Below are 14684 nucleotides of genomic sequence, written 5' to 3'. Positions count from 1 at the left end.
GCAACTTGTAAAACCATTCTGTCTTAGGCCCTGGGCCCCTGTATGTCTTGTGTAAATATTCCAGAAGTTGCAACACTGACCTTCGCATATTCATGAAAATACTTCACCTACCTAGGAACAGACAAAAGTCGACTTGAATACCTTGAAGGGCGTGACATAAGGACATAGAAACATCCGAGGACTCCACCTCACAGTACTCCTACAGCATCACTTATAACAGTAGGACTCAGTCAATATACAACTGTACAAATAAAAATACATGACATTAAAATATAATCATACTGGGCAAAGAAGTAAAGGATCAATAATCATATATTTCTATTTTTCATGAATTTCAGTGTAAGCAATCAAGGCAGACCAATTTTTCTTGAGTACCAGGCCTGACTTGAATACACAATCAGAATGTTAATTACAGTCAGTGTTTATTATTGAGCTAGATATTCTTCCTTTCTGATTCAGTATTTTTCCAATTCATAATTTCTGGGGACGTGTCTTAGGCCGAAAGTCTGTAGGGTATAACGCTACTCTGAATAGCTCGGAGTGACATAGGCCATGATTCAAGCCAAAAGAATGGTGAAGTAGACAATTGGAGTAGGAGGGTGCGGTGTAGATAAAACAAGGTTAATAATCAGGGTAAATATGGAAATAATTTCCAATCAGCATATCCTGGCACACCTAGGGGATGCAACTCTTTGCAATGAACTGTGACTCATCAAGGTGCTACTTACATGTTGGTAGCAACAGTAAACACCACAAATAGCAACATATTTGACTATTTTCATACAGTAAGTCCAATATCTGCATATGTATCCACAATACCTTTTAATTATTGTTATAAGATATACATATAATACAATAATACAACACAATCTCATTAAAATCAGATCTTAGTTCTCACAAAGATCTGAGGACATCCCATAACGGGTCACGTCAGACCTACCTTGCTCGAACCTTGACCAACCAATGGAATGACCAATCAGAGGGCAACTTTCTCGTGCTTTACGACACTAATTTCAAATTGGCGACTACGCTTCGAAACATATTTTGACAAATTCTCGAATACAAATTTGAAAGCTGAACAAAAGAACAGTCTGGAATGGCTAATAGATGGTCTAGATTGTATGGATTCAGTCGTTAAGCCCATAACTATCGTTCCAAGTTAATGTTATCGAGGTTGCACAATTAGAAATCCCATTCCGACTGTCACTTTCATAATTTGGTAAGCGATGCTCTGATTGGTTGGATGAAAGGTCGTTCTGACCCCTAATGGCATGTCCTCAGATCTTTGTTTAGCGGCAGCGAGAACTGAGGTCTGATTTTAATGAGATTGTAATACAACACAGCCACTATATTTACAAAATAGATAATTATTGATCATGAACCCTTTTTGAGCAGATTAAATAATATATACACCAATAAAATGTCTAACCTCTCCTTTGGTTATAAATACCGTGTATCACAGATGATGTTAAAAATAATTTTGGAATTACATATTTTGTCAAAAAAGTGGTCACAGTGTCCTATAATGGTGATTGACCTGAGATGGTGATGGTAAATATCAGCTGGTGGATCATATCAACGTACTTGCAGCTGGTGGGTCATACCATTGTACTGTCAGCTAATGGATCATACCATTGTACTATCAGCTGGTGGATCACAGCATTGTACTATCAGCTGGTGGATCATACCATTGTACTATCAGCTGGTGGATCATACCATTGTACTATCAGCTGGTGGATCATACCATTGTACTATCAGCTAGTGGATCATACCATTGTACTATCAGCTAGTGGATCATACCATTGTACTATCAGCTGGAGGATCACAGCATTGTACTATCAGCATTGTACAAAGCATCACACAATTGTACTTATAGCTTTAAATATCAGCTGCTGGATAATAGCATTTTAATCACAGCTGTAAATATCAGCTGGTGGATAACAAAATTGTACCCTCAGTTGTCAATATCAGGAGCTTAAGAGTTTCCCTGGAAATCTGGTTGTAACACTGTTTGAAATTAAGTTCCAGCTCTTTAATGTATTAAAGTTAGAAATTAAGGACCATCGGTTCTCTGCAAATGTATTTTTCCAAATCTTGTACTTTTAATATCTTTCCTACTTTCAACAAGTGTTGCATCAATTCAGTGTTCGAGGCGCTAATGTAATATTTCAGAGAGTGAGTGAGTATTGTTTTATGCCACTCTTAGCAATATTCCAGCAATATCATGGTGGGGCACAGCAGAAATGGGCTTCACACATTGTACGCATGTGGGGAATCGAACCCGTGTCTTTGGTGAGACAAGCAAACACTTTAACCACTAGGCTACCCCAGCATCCCTGTAACATTTCAAGAAAACACAGGGTTTGTCAAGTATCTACAGGTTATGGAGACCATATTCAAGGTAAGGTAAAAATTGTAGTCTGAGACTGGACTCTGGGTCATGATGACCTTGTCTGTCATTTCCTGGGATTATCCTTGCAAGCTTGTGCAGCAGTCAGTGTCAAGTGTTTACATGGGACTAGTCACGATCATGTACCGTACACACTGGCTCATATGATATCCTGTTAGTCAGCTCACACAGCTGATAACATGCCATGACATTAGCACAGGATAAACAAAAGAAAGTTTGTAGGTTACTGTAATCACTTTAACCCATACATATTATCTTGTGTGTTTCTCATCTCTGTGCCCAGTTATAGAGGGAGGGGACGGCAAAAGAAAGAAATATGAGAATAAAATACATCCTTAGTTGAAATGTTGTTTGATAAAACTTAAAATATGTGCATGAATGATTCACAATCTGAATCATCCCAATGAGTTTAATATTTATGAATTTTGAACTGTTACTAAAAGTGCATGTCCTCAGCAAGTCAAGGCAACGTCATTTATTGTTTGTTTGTTTGTTTGTTTGTTGTTTAATGCTGCACTCAGCACTTTTCCATTTGTATGACTGTGATCTGTAAGTTATCCTGTCTGGACCAGACAATCCAGTGATTGACATTGAGCACCGATCTAGTAAATCAATAAAATATATTTATTACCTTAATTCTGTAAGCATGTTTAATCTGTCAACACAGTAGATGCTGACATTCAATAATATAGATAAACTGTGGGCAGTTTCATTATCAACATCATCTGACTGAAACTGATCAGTTCTACAGCTGTACAGCAGAAAAAAACAGTAAAGGACTTCCTGTCTGCTCTCCGATGTAAGCTACATACCAATATTTAGACTGGATAACATTCATCATGCTAGCAAAGTGGTTTAGTTTTTTATTTTGTTTGTTTATTGTTTAACTCAGCACTCCGCAGTATTCCATCTGTATGATGGCGGTCAATAAATAATCAAGTCTGGACCAGACAATCCAGTGATTGACATCATGAGCATCAAGCATCTAGGCAATTGGGATATGATGACATGCATCAACCATGTCTGCTAGCCTGACCACCTGATCCCGCTAGTCACCTCATAAGTGGGCATGGGTTGCTGAAGACCAATTCTAAACTTCACAGCTAGCTGGGTGGTTTAGTGTGTTTATGAAAACGAACACTTGGGGAAAGTTGTGAGATGTTCAATACCTTTCCCTGTTCAGGAAATAAATCAACAATAACAAACTGTGAGCACTAGTTGGACCCTGAAAACATCCTATTTGGCCTGGGCCAGACTCAGTGCAACAAGGTTGTTGGGGGTCATTGTCGACACAGAATCAGTGAGTGAGTGAGTGAGTGAGTTGGGTTTAACGCCGCTTTTAACAGTATTCCAGTTATATCACGGCGTGTCAGTTTAATGTGGGAGGAAAGCCCGAAGTGATGCAGGTCTCAGACGTTTAAAACTTTGGTGAAACCCACGAGCACGGGTATGGTGCTGACAAACCTAGAAACATAATCGGGGCGAACCGGGATGCGAACCCACAATCATAGGTTTCTTGCGTGTCCAAGGGACGCAACTCTGGACAGCGAATCGCGGCGCTTTAGACGACTGGGCCACCCATGCCCCCCACAGAATCAGTGAGTACACTCAGGTAGACAATATTGTACCTTCCAATAATAAAAGGTACTTCAGGTACGTAATAAGTTGCCTATTACTTGATTCACCGTATTAAGCGCCCCTGATCAACTTCTAGAACAACCTCTAAATAATCTTTAGAAGCACAAGGTATCAGACATGACAATTTACAAGACAATCACTATTTTCTTGAGCATATTACAGTTCTTTTTGCAGTAAACACAGCAGGGTTTGGAAGTTTGAAGTAAGTCTGTTCTCGATCTCTGACAATAAGTTTAACATGTGTATGGTTTTAATCAACACCCCCATATTAAATTTTTTATAGTACCCAAGGTACTTACCGTATTCGACGTAATAAGCGCCCCGCTCTAATAAGCGCCCACGGCGATATTTGCTAAGATATTGGCTTGTGAACAATCTCAGTTAGCACCCCTTCCAATTGATCAATGTACACAAGACCTATCTATTCGTGTATAATACGCACTGGTGTGTTATATTCACCCTTAATTATGGGCAGTTAAATTCTGGAAAAAAATTATCTGTCGTACATAAACATTTCGGGATGTCCGCATAAACCACGAAATTTATCTTTCAACTTTTTTTTTCTTCACCAAAATAATATTCTAATAACAGCCCCACTATTATTATTTATTGAGAGCGCCCTGGGCGCTTATTTCGTCGAATACGGTATTACAACAACGACAATTGTCTATATATAATGACCTTTGTGACTGAGCTCAGTTACTTATTATCTTTGGCCCCTTATAAAGTGCAATACTCAACACAACATGGGGACATAATTACACGGTCCACAGATCTGCAATTCAAATTGATTCTCAGCTCCCTTGGGAGTATACAACCAATGTGCTTGATGGTTTTACAATGTACATTATCTGCTCTGACCCATGTACCCAGGCTAGTAAACTCACCCCAGTCAGTGAGTTAGAGTTAGGTTTTACGCCTTGTTTAGCCACATAACAATCTCATTAAAATCAGATCTTAGTTTTTGCTAGCGCTAAACAAAGATCTGAGGACATCCCATTACGGGTCACGTCAGAACGACCTTTCGCAAATTTTGACCGATCAATGAAATGACTGACAAGAAATCAACATTAGCCAATCAGAAGGCAGCTTTCTCGTGCTTTACGACACTAGTTTCAAACTGGCGACTACGCTTTGAAACATATTTTGAAGTATTCTCGATTAGAAATTTTAAAACTGATAAAATGAACATTCTGGAATGGCTTACAGATGGCCTAGGTTGTATGGATATGATCATAAAACCCGTAACTGTCGTTCGGAATACCCCATGTTAAATATTTCGAGGTTGCATGATTAGAAAACACATTCCGCCTGTCACTTTCATGATCTGGTAAGCGACACTCTGATCGGTCGGATGACAGGTCGTTCTGACGTGACCCGTAGTGGGATGTCCTCAGATCTTGTTTAGCGATAACGAGAACTAAGATCTGATTTTAATGAGATTGAGCCACATAGGGAAATCACTGTAGGGAAAACCAGAAAAGTGCATCAAACTGACCTTTGGCATGACTAGCGAAGTCATGAATCACTAAACTGCCCCACTACACCCTACTCTAACCAATGCTTGTAAATGTACAAGTCCAAATCTACACCACTGATCCTAAAAAGGCCTTATAATATAATCAACATGATAAGAGCTACAATGACTAAGAAATTGTATTATAAATCTGAGAGCATGCCGCCAAAGACTTGGAAACAGCAGCGTTAAAAGACACAGACCACAGCCTTCCAAACTAGGCATGCACAGAACAAGAAGGAAGTTGAATGTCATGTCCCGAGGATCAACAAACAGCGAGTAAATTTACAAGTTACCGCACAAAAATGGAATAATCTAAATGTGTAAATGTATTTGGACGTCCAACCACATCAGAAATTTATTTTCGACACTTTTTAAAATGGTGAGGTGAAATGGGGTTTAACATCGCATCCAAGATTATTGCACTTATATAGCGACGTGCATGCCTCTGAGTGTGTGTGTGTGTGTATGTGTGTGTGGCTGCTTGTACTAGTCCAGACTGATGCCGATTTATAGTGCTAGCTCACTGAGATACCATGCCGCAGTTTAACATGAATTCTCCACTCAGACACAGTATACCGACTCCGAGCCGACCAGTCCTTGTTTTAGCCCCTTAATGCCGAGCGCCAGACAGGGTAACAACAAGTACCATCTTTTAACGTCTTTTGGTATGACGCGGTCAGGGATCGAACCCTGGACCTTCCGCTCTCCAGGCGGACGCTCTACCACTAGACCCAAGAGGCAGTCCTCTTTAAAATGGGATGGGCAGATAAACACATGCACACAGTGTACAGTGAGGTGTTTGGTGTGGGCTGCGGTCTGTGTGTTTTAGCGAAGATGATTCCATGTTTTCGACAGCATGCTCTGAGATTTATAATGATGTTTCCTCGTTTCTGTTCTCCTTGTTTTATGCTGCCGATTTCTTGTGTGTTGTGGTGATATTTTTTATTGAAGTCGGGCAGTTTCCTTGGTAGGCCTGATACAGGTGTCGACAGTGACCCCCGTCAGTGTATTCATGTGAGGAACCGGACTACATCAGCTAACTAAACTGTTCCTACTGCTGGCGACAGTGTTATATAACAGAGTTAGATTTCCCTGAGGATTTGATTCCTACTTTCTCCAACAGCGAGGATATTGCACCGCTGCCGGCCTCTGCCCCAGGCCGGACATACACAGAGTTGCTGTAAGCGTTGTGGAACATGCGCCACACTGAGTCGAGACGCTGCCAACGTAAGGTCTGCTCGGCACCTTCTGTAGCCTCGTGACACCTAGAATAAAAAAGGAAAGTGAAGGTCAACTAACATTCAATGAGTGAGTGAGGAATTGAAGCCCTCCTATGTAAGGTGTTAATGAAGACCATTATCTCAAATGAAATGTTCTACTGGTATATTAACATGACAAATGGTGATGCGAGATGAATTTTCTCAGCCTACCAGAGCTATGCAGGGGTTTATCTGAACCTACAAAAACAGGGGGCCAGTGGAGCCCAATTACTATTTCAAGGGTCCTTACAGGAAGGGGCGGTCGGGTAGCCTAGTGGTTTAAGCGTTCGCTCGTCACGCCGCAGACCCGGGTTCGATTCCCAACATGGGTACAATGTGTGAAGCCCATTTCTGGTGTCCCCCGCCGTGATATTGCTGGAATATTGCTAAAAGCGGCGTAAAACCAACCTCACTCACTCACTCACTCCTTACAGGAAACATGAGGGTCCTGTAAAGTAATGAAATAGTGAAATCACCTGATGAAGGAGTGAGTGAGTGAGTATGGTTTTACGCCGCTTTTAGCAATATTCCAGCAATATCACGGCGGGGGACACCAGAAATGGGCTTCACACATTGTACCCATGTTGGGAATCGAACCCGGGTCTGCGGCGTGACGAGCGAACGCTTTAACCACTAGGCTACCCGACCGCCCCCCTGATGAAGGAGTAAGTACATACTCAAAATGTTGTGTTCCTCATAATAAAGAAGTCACATCCACAAATTCTCTTCCTTATGTGTATCACGTCTAATGCGTTTCAAAGATTTGATACATCTTAACCACATGTACTGAAGCTCACCTTTGTAATGTGTTAATGAAGACAATTTAAAAAAAATGAAAAGTTGAACTGGAATACTAACATAACAAAGAAACACTCAATGTTTTACAATCAAATGCCCTGATAACTGTGATTCATCAACACTTCATTATGTTCATCATTATTATAAACAGTAGAGCGTTGTTTGGTGTCAATAAAAGTTGTGTAAACAGAAACACAAAACAGAAACATGGAACACTGCACTGACACAATTACATTCAAACATTTCAAACCATCAATTGGACCATACATAAAACCGAATTTCTAGTTACAATTATTTGTGTAAAACTTATAAACCTATCACGGATAATGGCCATTGTTTTGGACGTTACTTGTTTTTTCGTTATGACCTCTCAAGAGGTTCTACTTTTTCTTAGTGAGTTTTACTTTTTCCTGGTAAGACCGAGTATGAAGTTTTACTTTTTCCTGGCAAGACCTGATGATTAGAGAAGCAGATGTTCTAATGTTCTAACACCGAAGATGAGATTTGAAACTTTTTCATTATGGTTGACGGGAATCAAACTCACAACCTCCGTATCAGTAGTCAGACACTCCAACCATTAGACCACGGAACGGTTTTGATTGACATAGTAAAACCTTCGGTTGGTTGGTTGGTTGGTTGGTTGGTTGGTTTGTTGTTTTACGCTATACACAGCAATATTCCAGCAATATGACGGCGGTCTGTATATAATTGAGTCTGGACCAGACAATCCAGTGATTGACATCATGAACATCGATCCATGCAATTGGGATCGATGACATGCATCAACCAAGTCAGCGAGCCTGACCACCCGATCCGTTAGTCTAATATTAGGACAAGCAGAATCACCTTTTATGGCAAGCGTGGGTTGCTGAAGACCTAACCTACCCCGGATCTTCACGGGTCAGGCAGCTAGGGCCTATATCTCATGACTTCCACTGAGGGTTGTTTGACATCTTCACGTAAATAACCCTTACAATGCACTGTATGGCATCATACTTTGAATTTCGCTGGACGAATTTGACGAAAATACATATTTTCGCCAAATTAGTAAATGCTCACCTTTTATCTATTTGCTACAAACTAAGCACACAAACAAATAAGTATGTTTTCTTATAGCTGAATGGTGTATCCACACTTGGCGAAAATATTTCAAAAAGTTATATACGGTACTATTTATAATACTTTTATGCAAAACCGTAAAGAATGAGTGACACATATACAGCTCGGTTTTAATGTATGAATTTGGCACATTAGTTGATAATTACATCATACTCAATAGAATGCACACTATATATATTTTAAGTTTGAAAGTTAAGCCTACATTTAAAATATACTTATCTCAGAAAAAGTTAAATACTCTGAATTGAGAATAGCTATCATCCTCACATCAGAAGCACCAGATCTGAAGCCACGGTGAGTTAGTTCAACCATATGTTTTGTTTGCCAGACCACCTGATCCCGTTGTTCGTCTCTTACGACAAGCATAGACACCTCTTACGGTATGTAGTCATGTGTGATGGATGTATTGTATATTTCCCATAGGGGCAAAAAGGTGAAATTATTTTCAATAATTTTCACTGATAGTTATAACAACTATTACATGCCAACAGCAACATGACATTATATTAACATACTGTAACATGACGATGACCTTTTTCCAACAATACATTTGAGATGTAAACGCTATTTTTTATAAATTTTCACAGAAAAAAAAAATGTGGGTATTAACCAACTCCTAAATTCCAGAATATCTGTCCCTTATGAAATAATGTACAAAGTTTCATGCCAAGTCTCGGAATTACAAAAATAATTCGTAGACAATTCGTAATTCCTTGTTGCACGTAGGTTTCTCTCTAAGTATCAAATCTATGACGGTCGGTCGGGTAGCCTAGTGGTTAAAGCGTTCGCCCGTCATGCCAAAGAGCTGGGTTCAATTCCTGACATGGGTACAATGTGTGAAGCCCATTTCTGGTGTCCTTTGCGTGACATTGCTGGAATATTAGTAAAAGTAGGGTAAAACCATATTCACTCACTCACTCAAACTTATGAAGCACTCACAGTCCAGTCCCAGTAAACAAAATTGCCTTAGTAGTAATTCAGCTGTTAAACTCATGCATGTGATGGAAACTGGTATTAAACTACTCCAGCTGGTGGCAGGGAGCAACACAATTACAAATCTATGACAAAAAAACATATTAACAATTCTACCACAAAATAACACATATGTAATTTATAGGGTAAATATATCATTTATATCGACTCATACTAATTGCTTTTCTCATCTCATTCCCAAAGGTAGTGGAAACTTCCCATGCTGTGTTCCTGGAGAACAGAGAAAACATCTCACCAAAACGGACCTCTGATCCACACAGATGCACCGGAGCCACGTGACCAAGACCCGTTACGCATCACTCACTTTTTCTCCTTCTTAAAGGTCCGAAACACATCAGTAGTGAGGGGAAGGCCGGGAAGGTACTCTAGTGTAGAAGTCAGGATAAGTATAAATGATATTTTTACCCTAAAATATGCCTATTTTACCTTATCCTGACTCTTACTAATTGTTTGAATCTCACAGAAGGTGGTTGGTTCCACCAGCATGTGTGATTGTCGAGACTTGTTCTATAAACCCAGTGGGAACGAGCTTGATAATCTGCATTGTTTTCTTCTTGTACCTATTGGGGTAACACCTTACTTTTTGTGAAAAAAGGGAAGTAAATCTCTTAAATTTCGTGGATTTGTTACGGCTTCTTGAGATATTAACCTTATATTATATTTGCCTTGAACAATTAAAGTGTTACGAGAAGAACAATAAACTTAACACAATAATTATCACTCATGTTCTGAACTGAAAGTAACACGGGGCATGGACTCTTAAGTCAATGGTTATGAAACAGTAACCTGATGTCGACAAGTCTACATGATTGCAGGAGAGTGTTATCTCATAGTTATCTTCTGGAAGGAAGAGTGAGTTGTTGGGGAACTACTAGAGGTCCAAACTGGTGAATGTCATCAACATCCTGTGTCGCACAGTCACTGAGATAATGGTTCACGAAGACTGTATCTTATCTCCAGAACCATCCTTCCATGATCGTCAGGATAGAGCAGTTACCATGGAGTGCTGAGGTAGAGGTGACAGACCCCGTGGCTGCACGAAGGTGAGGGACTGTATAAGGGTTGGGTCCTGCATATCAAATTGAAACTGTGATCATGTTGAAGGGTTCACAAACGTCTGGAGTTGTGCAGAAGTAGACGGCTGCACGTAGGTATTTTCTGCTTCAGAGTTGCAGAAGTTGCAGAAGAACCCCTTTGCGAACGATGATGAAGGTAGTGGCTTTGTGGAGGTAATAACCTCAATGTAGAAATACTCTCTTACACGGGGAGACAGCTTTGAAGGAGCAGAAGAAGAGCTCTTCTTCACTGCAAAATCCTGAAGACTTATACGTTGCCTAGAGACTTTCTCTTTAGATCTCAATTATTTGGAATTTTTGCTGCTAGTAGAGGAAGTGGGGGAAGGGTGACTGGAATGGCCTCATGAGGAGTAAGTTCAAGATGAACTTCCTCTACCAGTATGTCAAATCTCTTCCTTCCTCTGAAGAGGCAGAGTGTGGATTCTCAATCCACTGTAGTCTTTTTCTTCATTAACGCCGCCTCCAGTGAAGATGTAGAGTGTGAAGACTCTCGTCTTTTTCAATCCATCTTCTTCCTCTGCACTATGAAGATATATTTAACCAATTCTTCTTCCCCTGAAGGGGCACAGCAACTGCATCTACCAGTACTCTCCGCAGTGCAGTGTTGAGTAATGACGGTGGAGCAGATAGGGTGAGGGTCCAAATGTGAACACATATTTTGCATATATTATAAGTTTTCATTATGAAACAGAAGGCTGTTTAAAGGCCAAAATATGATAAAAATTTAAGCCAAAATATAAAGGTAATCATTAGGTATGATGCATAAAATAGTTGAAAAATAATTATTGAAAAAGGTTAATTTTGAACAGATAGCTTGGATTATGAAGCACAGAAATTTTTTCTCAAATATACAGATAGCTTGAAAATGAGACAGTGAAGAATTATCGGTCTTGGTCATGTGGTTCTGGTATCCCGGCGCTGATCAGGGGTGCATTTGGGTGAGATGTTTCTCTGTTCTCCAGGAACACAGCACAGGAAGTTTCCACTACCTTTTGGAATGAGATGAGATAAGCAATTAGTCTAATAAGGTCAAATACAAGGTATATAATCACAAGCAAGAACTTGATGAGGACAGAGTGTGTTATTGCGTGTAGAGATACGCGTGAGGAGGTGGAGGAGGAGAGGAGGACATACGAGCTGAAGCTGATGTGGCTGCTGCTGCTGCTTGACTTGCCGCCGCCGCTGCTGACGTGGGGGGAATCGTGGCAGCCTCTCAGACTCCCTGTACTGCTGATGATCTGCCAGCTACAACACAGCATACAGCATACACATCATGTAGCGTAGAGCAAGGGCATGCACGGGACAAAGCTACAACATGCACAGGCTTAGCATAGAGCATGCCTGGATTTAGCATAGAGCATGCCTAGATTTAGCATAAAGCAAGCACTGCAATTAGCATCAAGAAAATCCCATGCACTTGAGTGCCCGTACAGACAGATGTGTTGTAGAGAAGAAACACTTGGCACTCGCAGATCCAGAAGGGGGTTATCCCCCCTTTTTTCAGACACCTTATACGCTAACTGCGCCCTCAGCCAAGTCACTGCATGTCGAAATATGTGCACTCCCTTTTTCAAAATCCTGGTTCCACATCTGCTAAGCCTATGATCATGGGTTCGAAATTCTGGTTTGCTCCAGATATGTTTCTAGGTTCGTCAGCACCATACCTGTGGACGCTTGTGGGTTTCATCAAAGTGGTAAGCATCTGAGACCACTTGGGGCTTTCCTGCCACATTAAGCTAACACTCTGTGATATCACTGGAATACTGGACAAAGCAGGGTTAAACCCAACTCACTTGCTCATATTGGAGGAAATTCAAAGTGATGTTCATCAAAGACATTTACCCCTTTTATGAAACCCACAAACATGGGTACGACGCTGAGACACAAAATATATCATTATTACCCTCGAACACGGGTACGACGCTGAGACACAAAATATATCATTATTACCCTCGAACACGGGTATGACACTGAGATACAAAATATATCATTATTACCCACAAACACAGGTATGACGCTAAGACACAAAATATATCATTATTACCCACAAACATGGGTATGACGCTGAGACACAAAATATATCATTATTACCCACAAACACAGGTATGACGCTAAGACACAAAATATATCATTATTACCCACAAACATGGGTATGACGCTGAGACACAAAATATATCATTATTACCCACAAACACAGGTATGACGCTAAGACACAAAATATATCATTATTACCCACAAACATGGGTATGACGCTGAGACACAAAATATATCATTATTACCCTTGAACATGGGTATGATGCTGAGACACAAAATATATCATTATTACCCACAAACATGGGTATGACGCTGAGACACAAAATATATCATTATTACCCTCGAACACGGGTATGACGCTGAGACACAAAATATATCAATATTACCCACAAACACAGGTATGACGCTAAGACACAAAATATATCATTATTACCCACAAACATGGGTATGACGCTGAGCGCAAAATATATCATTATTACCCTTGAACATGGGTACGACGCTGAGACACAAAATATATCATTATTACCCACAAACACGGGTATGCCGCTAAGACAAAAAAAATATATCATTATTACCCACAAACATGGGTACGACACTGAGACACAAAATATATCATCATTACCCAATTAATTTTCAGTTTCTTGTGTATAAATATACATGACAGTTTTAAAAACACAATGGTATGACAACACTCGTTTCCTTTTCAACTTGCGTACCTAGTATTTCCCGATCTACATTTACTGATATCATCACACATATATGAACTCTACTGCAATGAGTGAGGCATAACCAAGGTGTTACGTCCCGCAAGGGAGTAAAAAGATATTCAATGCCCAAAAAAAACTATCAATACCCAACGTGACTGATACCATGAGCATGTTGGGTAAGTACGCAAAGGCTCAAACACTCAAGTCGAGTCATCAAGGTCATGATGCTGGAAATGCAGAGATGGATACAGAATGAGAGCACTCCATAAACATGCCTTATTTATCCAGAAGAAACATTTGGACAGGCTCCATGGGTGTTCTACAGTCTGGATAACAAGAAGAGTTTCACTGTACAGGATGAAGCACTCACGTCCCAGACACACATGGCAGGATACTTTCACTGTACAGGATGAAGCGCACATGTCCCAGACACACATGGCAGGATACTTTCACTGTGCAGGATGAAGCACACACGTCCCAGACACACATGGTAGGATACTTTCACTGTACAGGATGAAGCACACAGGTCCCAGACACACATGGTAGGATACTTTCACTGTACAGGATGAAGCGCACACGTCCGAGATACACATGGCAGGATACTTTCACTGTGCAGGATGAAACACACACGTCCCAGACACACATGGCACGATACTTTCACTGTGCAGGATGAAGCACACACGTCCCAGACACACATGGTAGGATACTTTCACTGTGCTGGATGAAGCACACAGGTCCCAGACACACATGGTAGGATACTTTCACTGTACAGGATGAAGCGCACACGTCCGAGACACACATGGCAGGATACTTTCACTGTGCAGGATGAAACACACACGTCCCAGACACACATGGCACGATACTTTCACTGTGCAGGATGAAGCGCACACGTCCCAGACACACATGGCAGGATACTTTCACTGTACAGGATGAAGCACACACGTCCCAGACACACATGGCAGGATACTTTCACTGTACATGATGAAGCGCACACGTCCCAGACACACATGGCAGGATACTTTCACTGTGTGGGATGAAGCACACACGTCCCAGACACACATGGCAGGATACTTTCACTGTGCAGGATGAAGCACACACGTCCCAGACACACATGGCAGGATACTTTCACTG

The 14684-nt window shown here is 40.8% G+C and overlaps 1 protein-coding gene and 1 long non-coding RNA gene across 3 annotated transcripts in view; one reads left to right on the top strand and one right to left on the bottom strand.

The window, feature by feature from the left end:
* Positions 1 to 1094: 1094 nt before the first annotated feature.
* Positions 1095 to 5606, top strand: LOC124134608. The gene is made up of 2 exons (XR_006861126.2): positions 1095 to 1250; positions 5410 to 5606. It is a non-coding gene; the product is annotated as an uncharacterized LOC124134608 (long non-coding RNA).
* A 573-nt stretch (positions 5607 to 6179) lies between these two features.
* Positions 6180 to 14684, bottom strand: part of LOC124134581 (myotubularin-related protein 14-like) — a 38033-nt gene continuing 29528 nt past the window's right edge. Inside the window, exons 18-19 of one of the 2 annotated variants that reach the window (XM_046499490.2) lie at positions 11947 to 12057; positions 6180 to 6832 (exon numbers count right to left, since the gene is read on the bottom strand). In XM_046499490.2, the coding sequence (XP_046355446.1) occupies positions 6637 to 6832; positions 11947 to 12057 (307 nt within the window). In that variant the 3' untranslated portion in view covers positions 6180 to 6636. The remainder of the gene's footprint in view (positions 6833 to 11946; positions 12058 to 14684) is intronic. The other variant, XM_046499500.2, reaches the window with a different exon arrangement.

This window comes from Haliotis rufescens, unplaced genomic scaffold, assembly GCF_023055435.1.
Source record: "Haliotis rufescens isolate VD_foot unplaced genomic scaffold, xgHalRufe1.0.p SCAF_16, whole genome shotgun sequence".
NCBI classification, from domain to species: Eukaryota; Metazoa; Mollusca; class Gastropoda; order Lepetellida; family Haliotidae; genus Haliotis; species Haliotis rufescens.
Note: the sequence above shows the minus strand (reverse complement) of the source record. Positions and strands in the feature narration are given on the sequence as shown.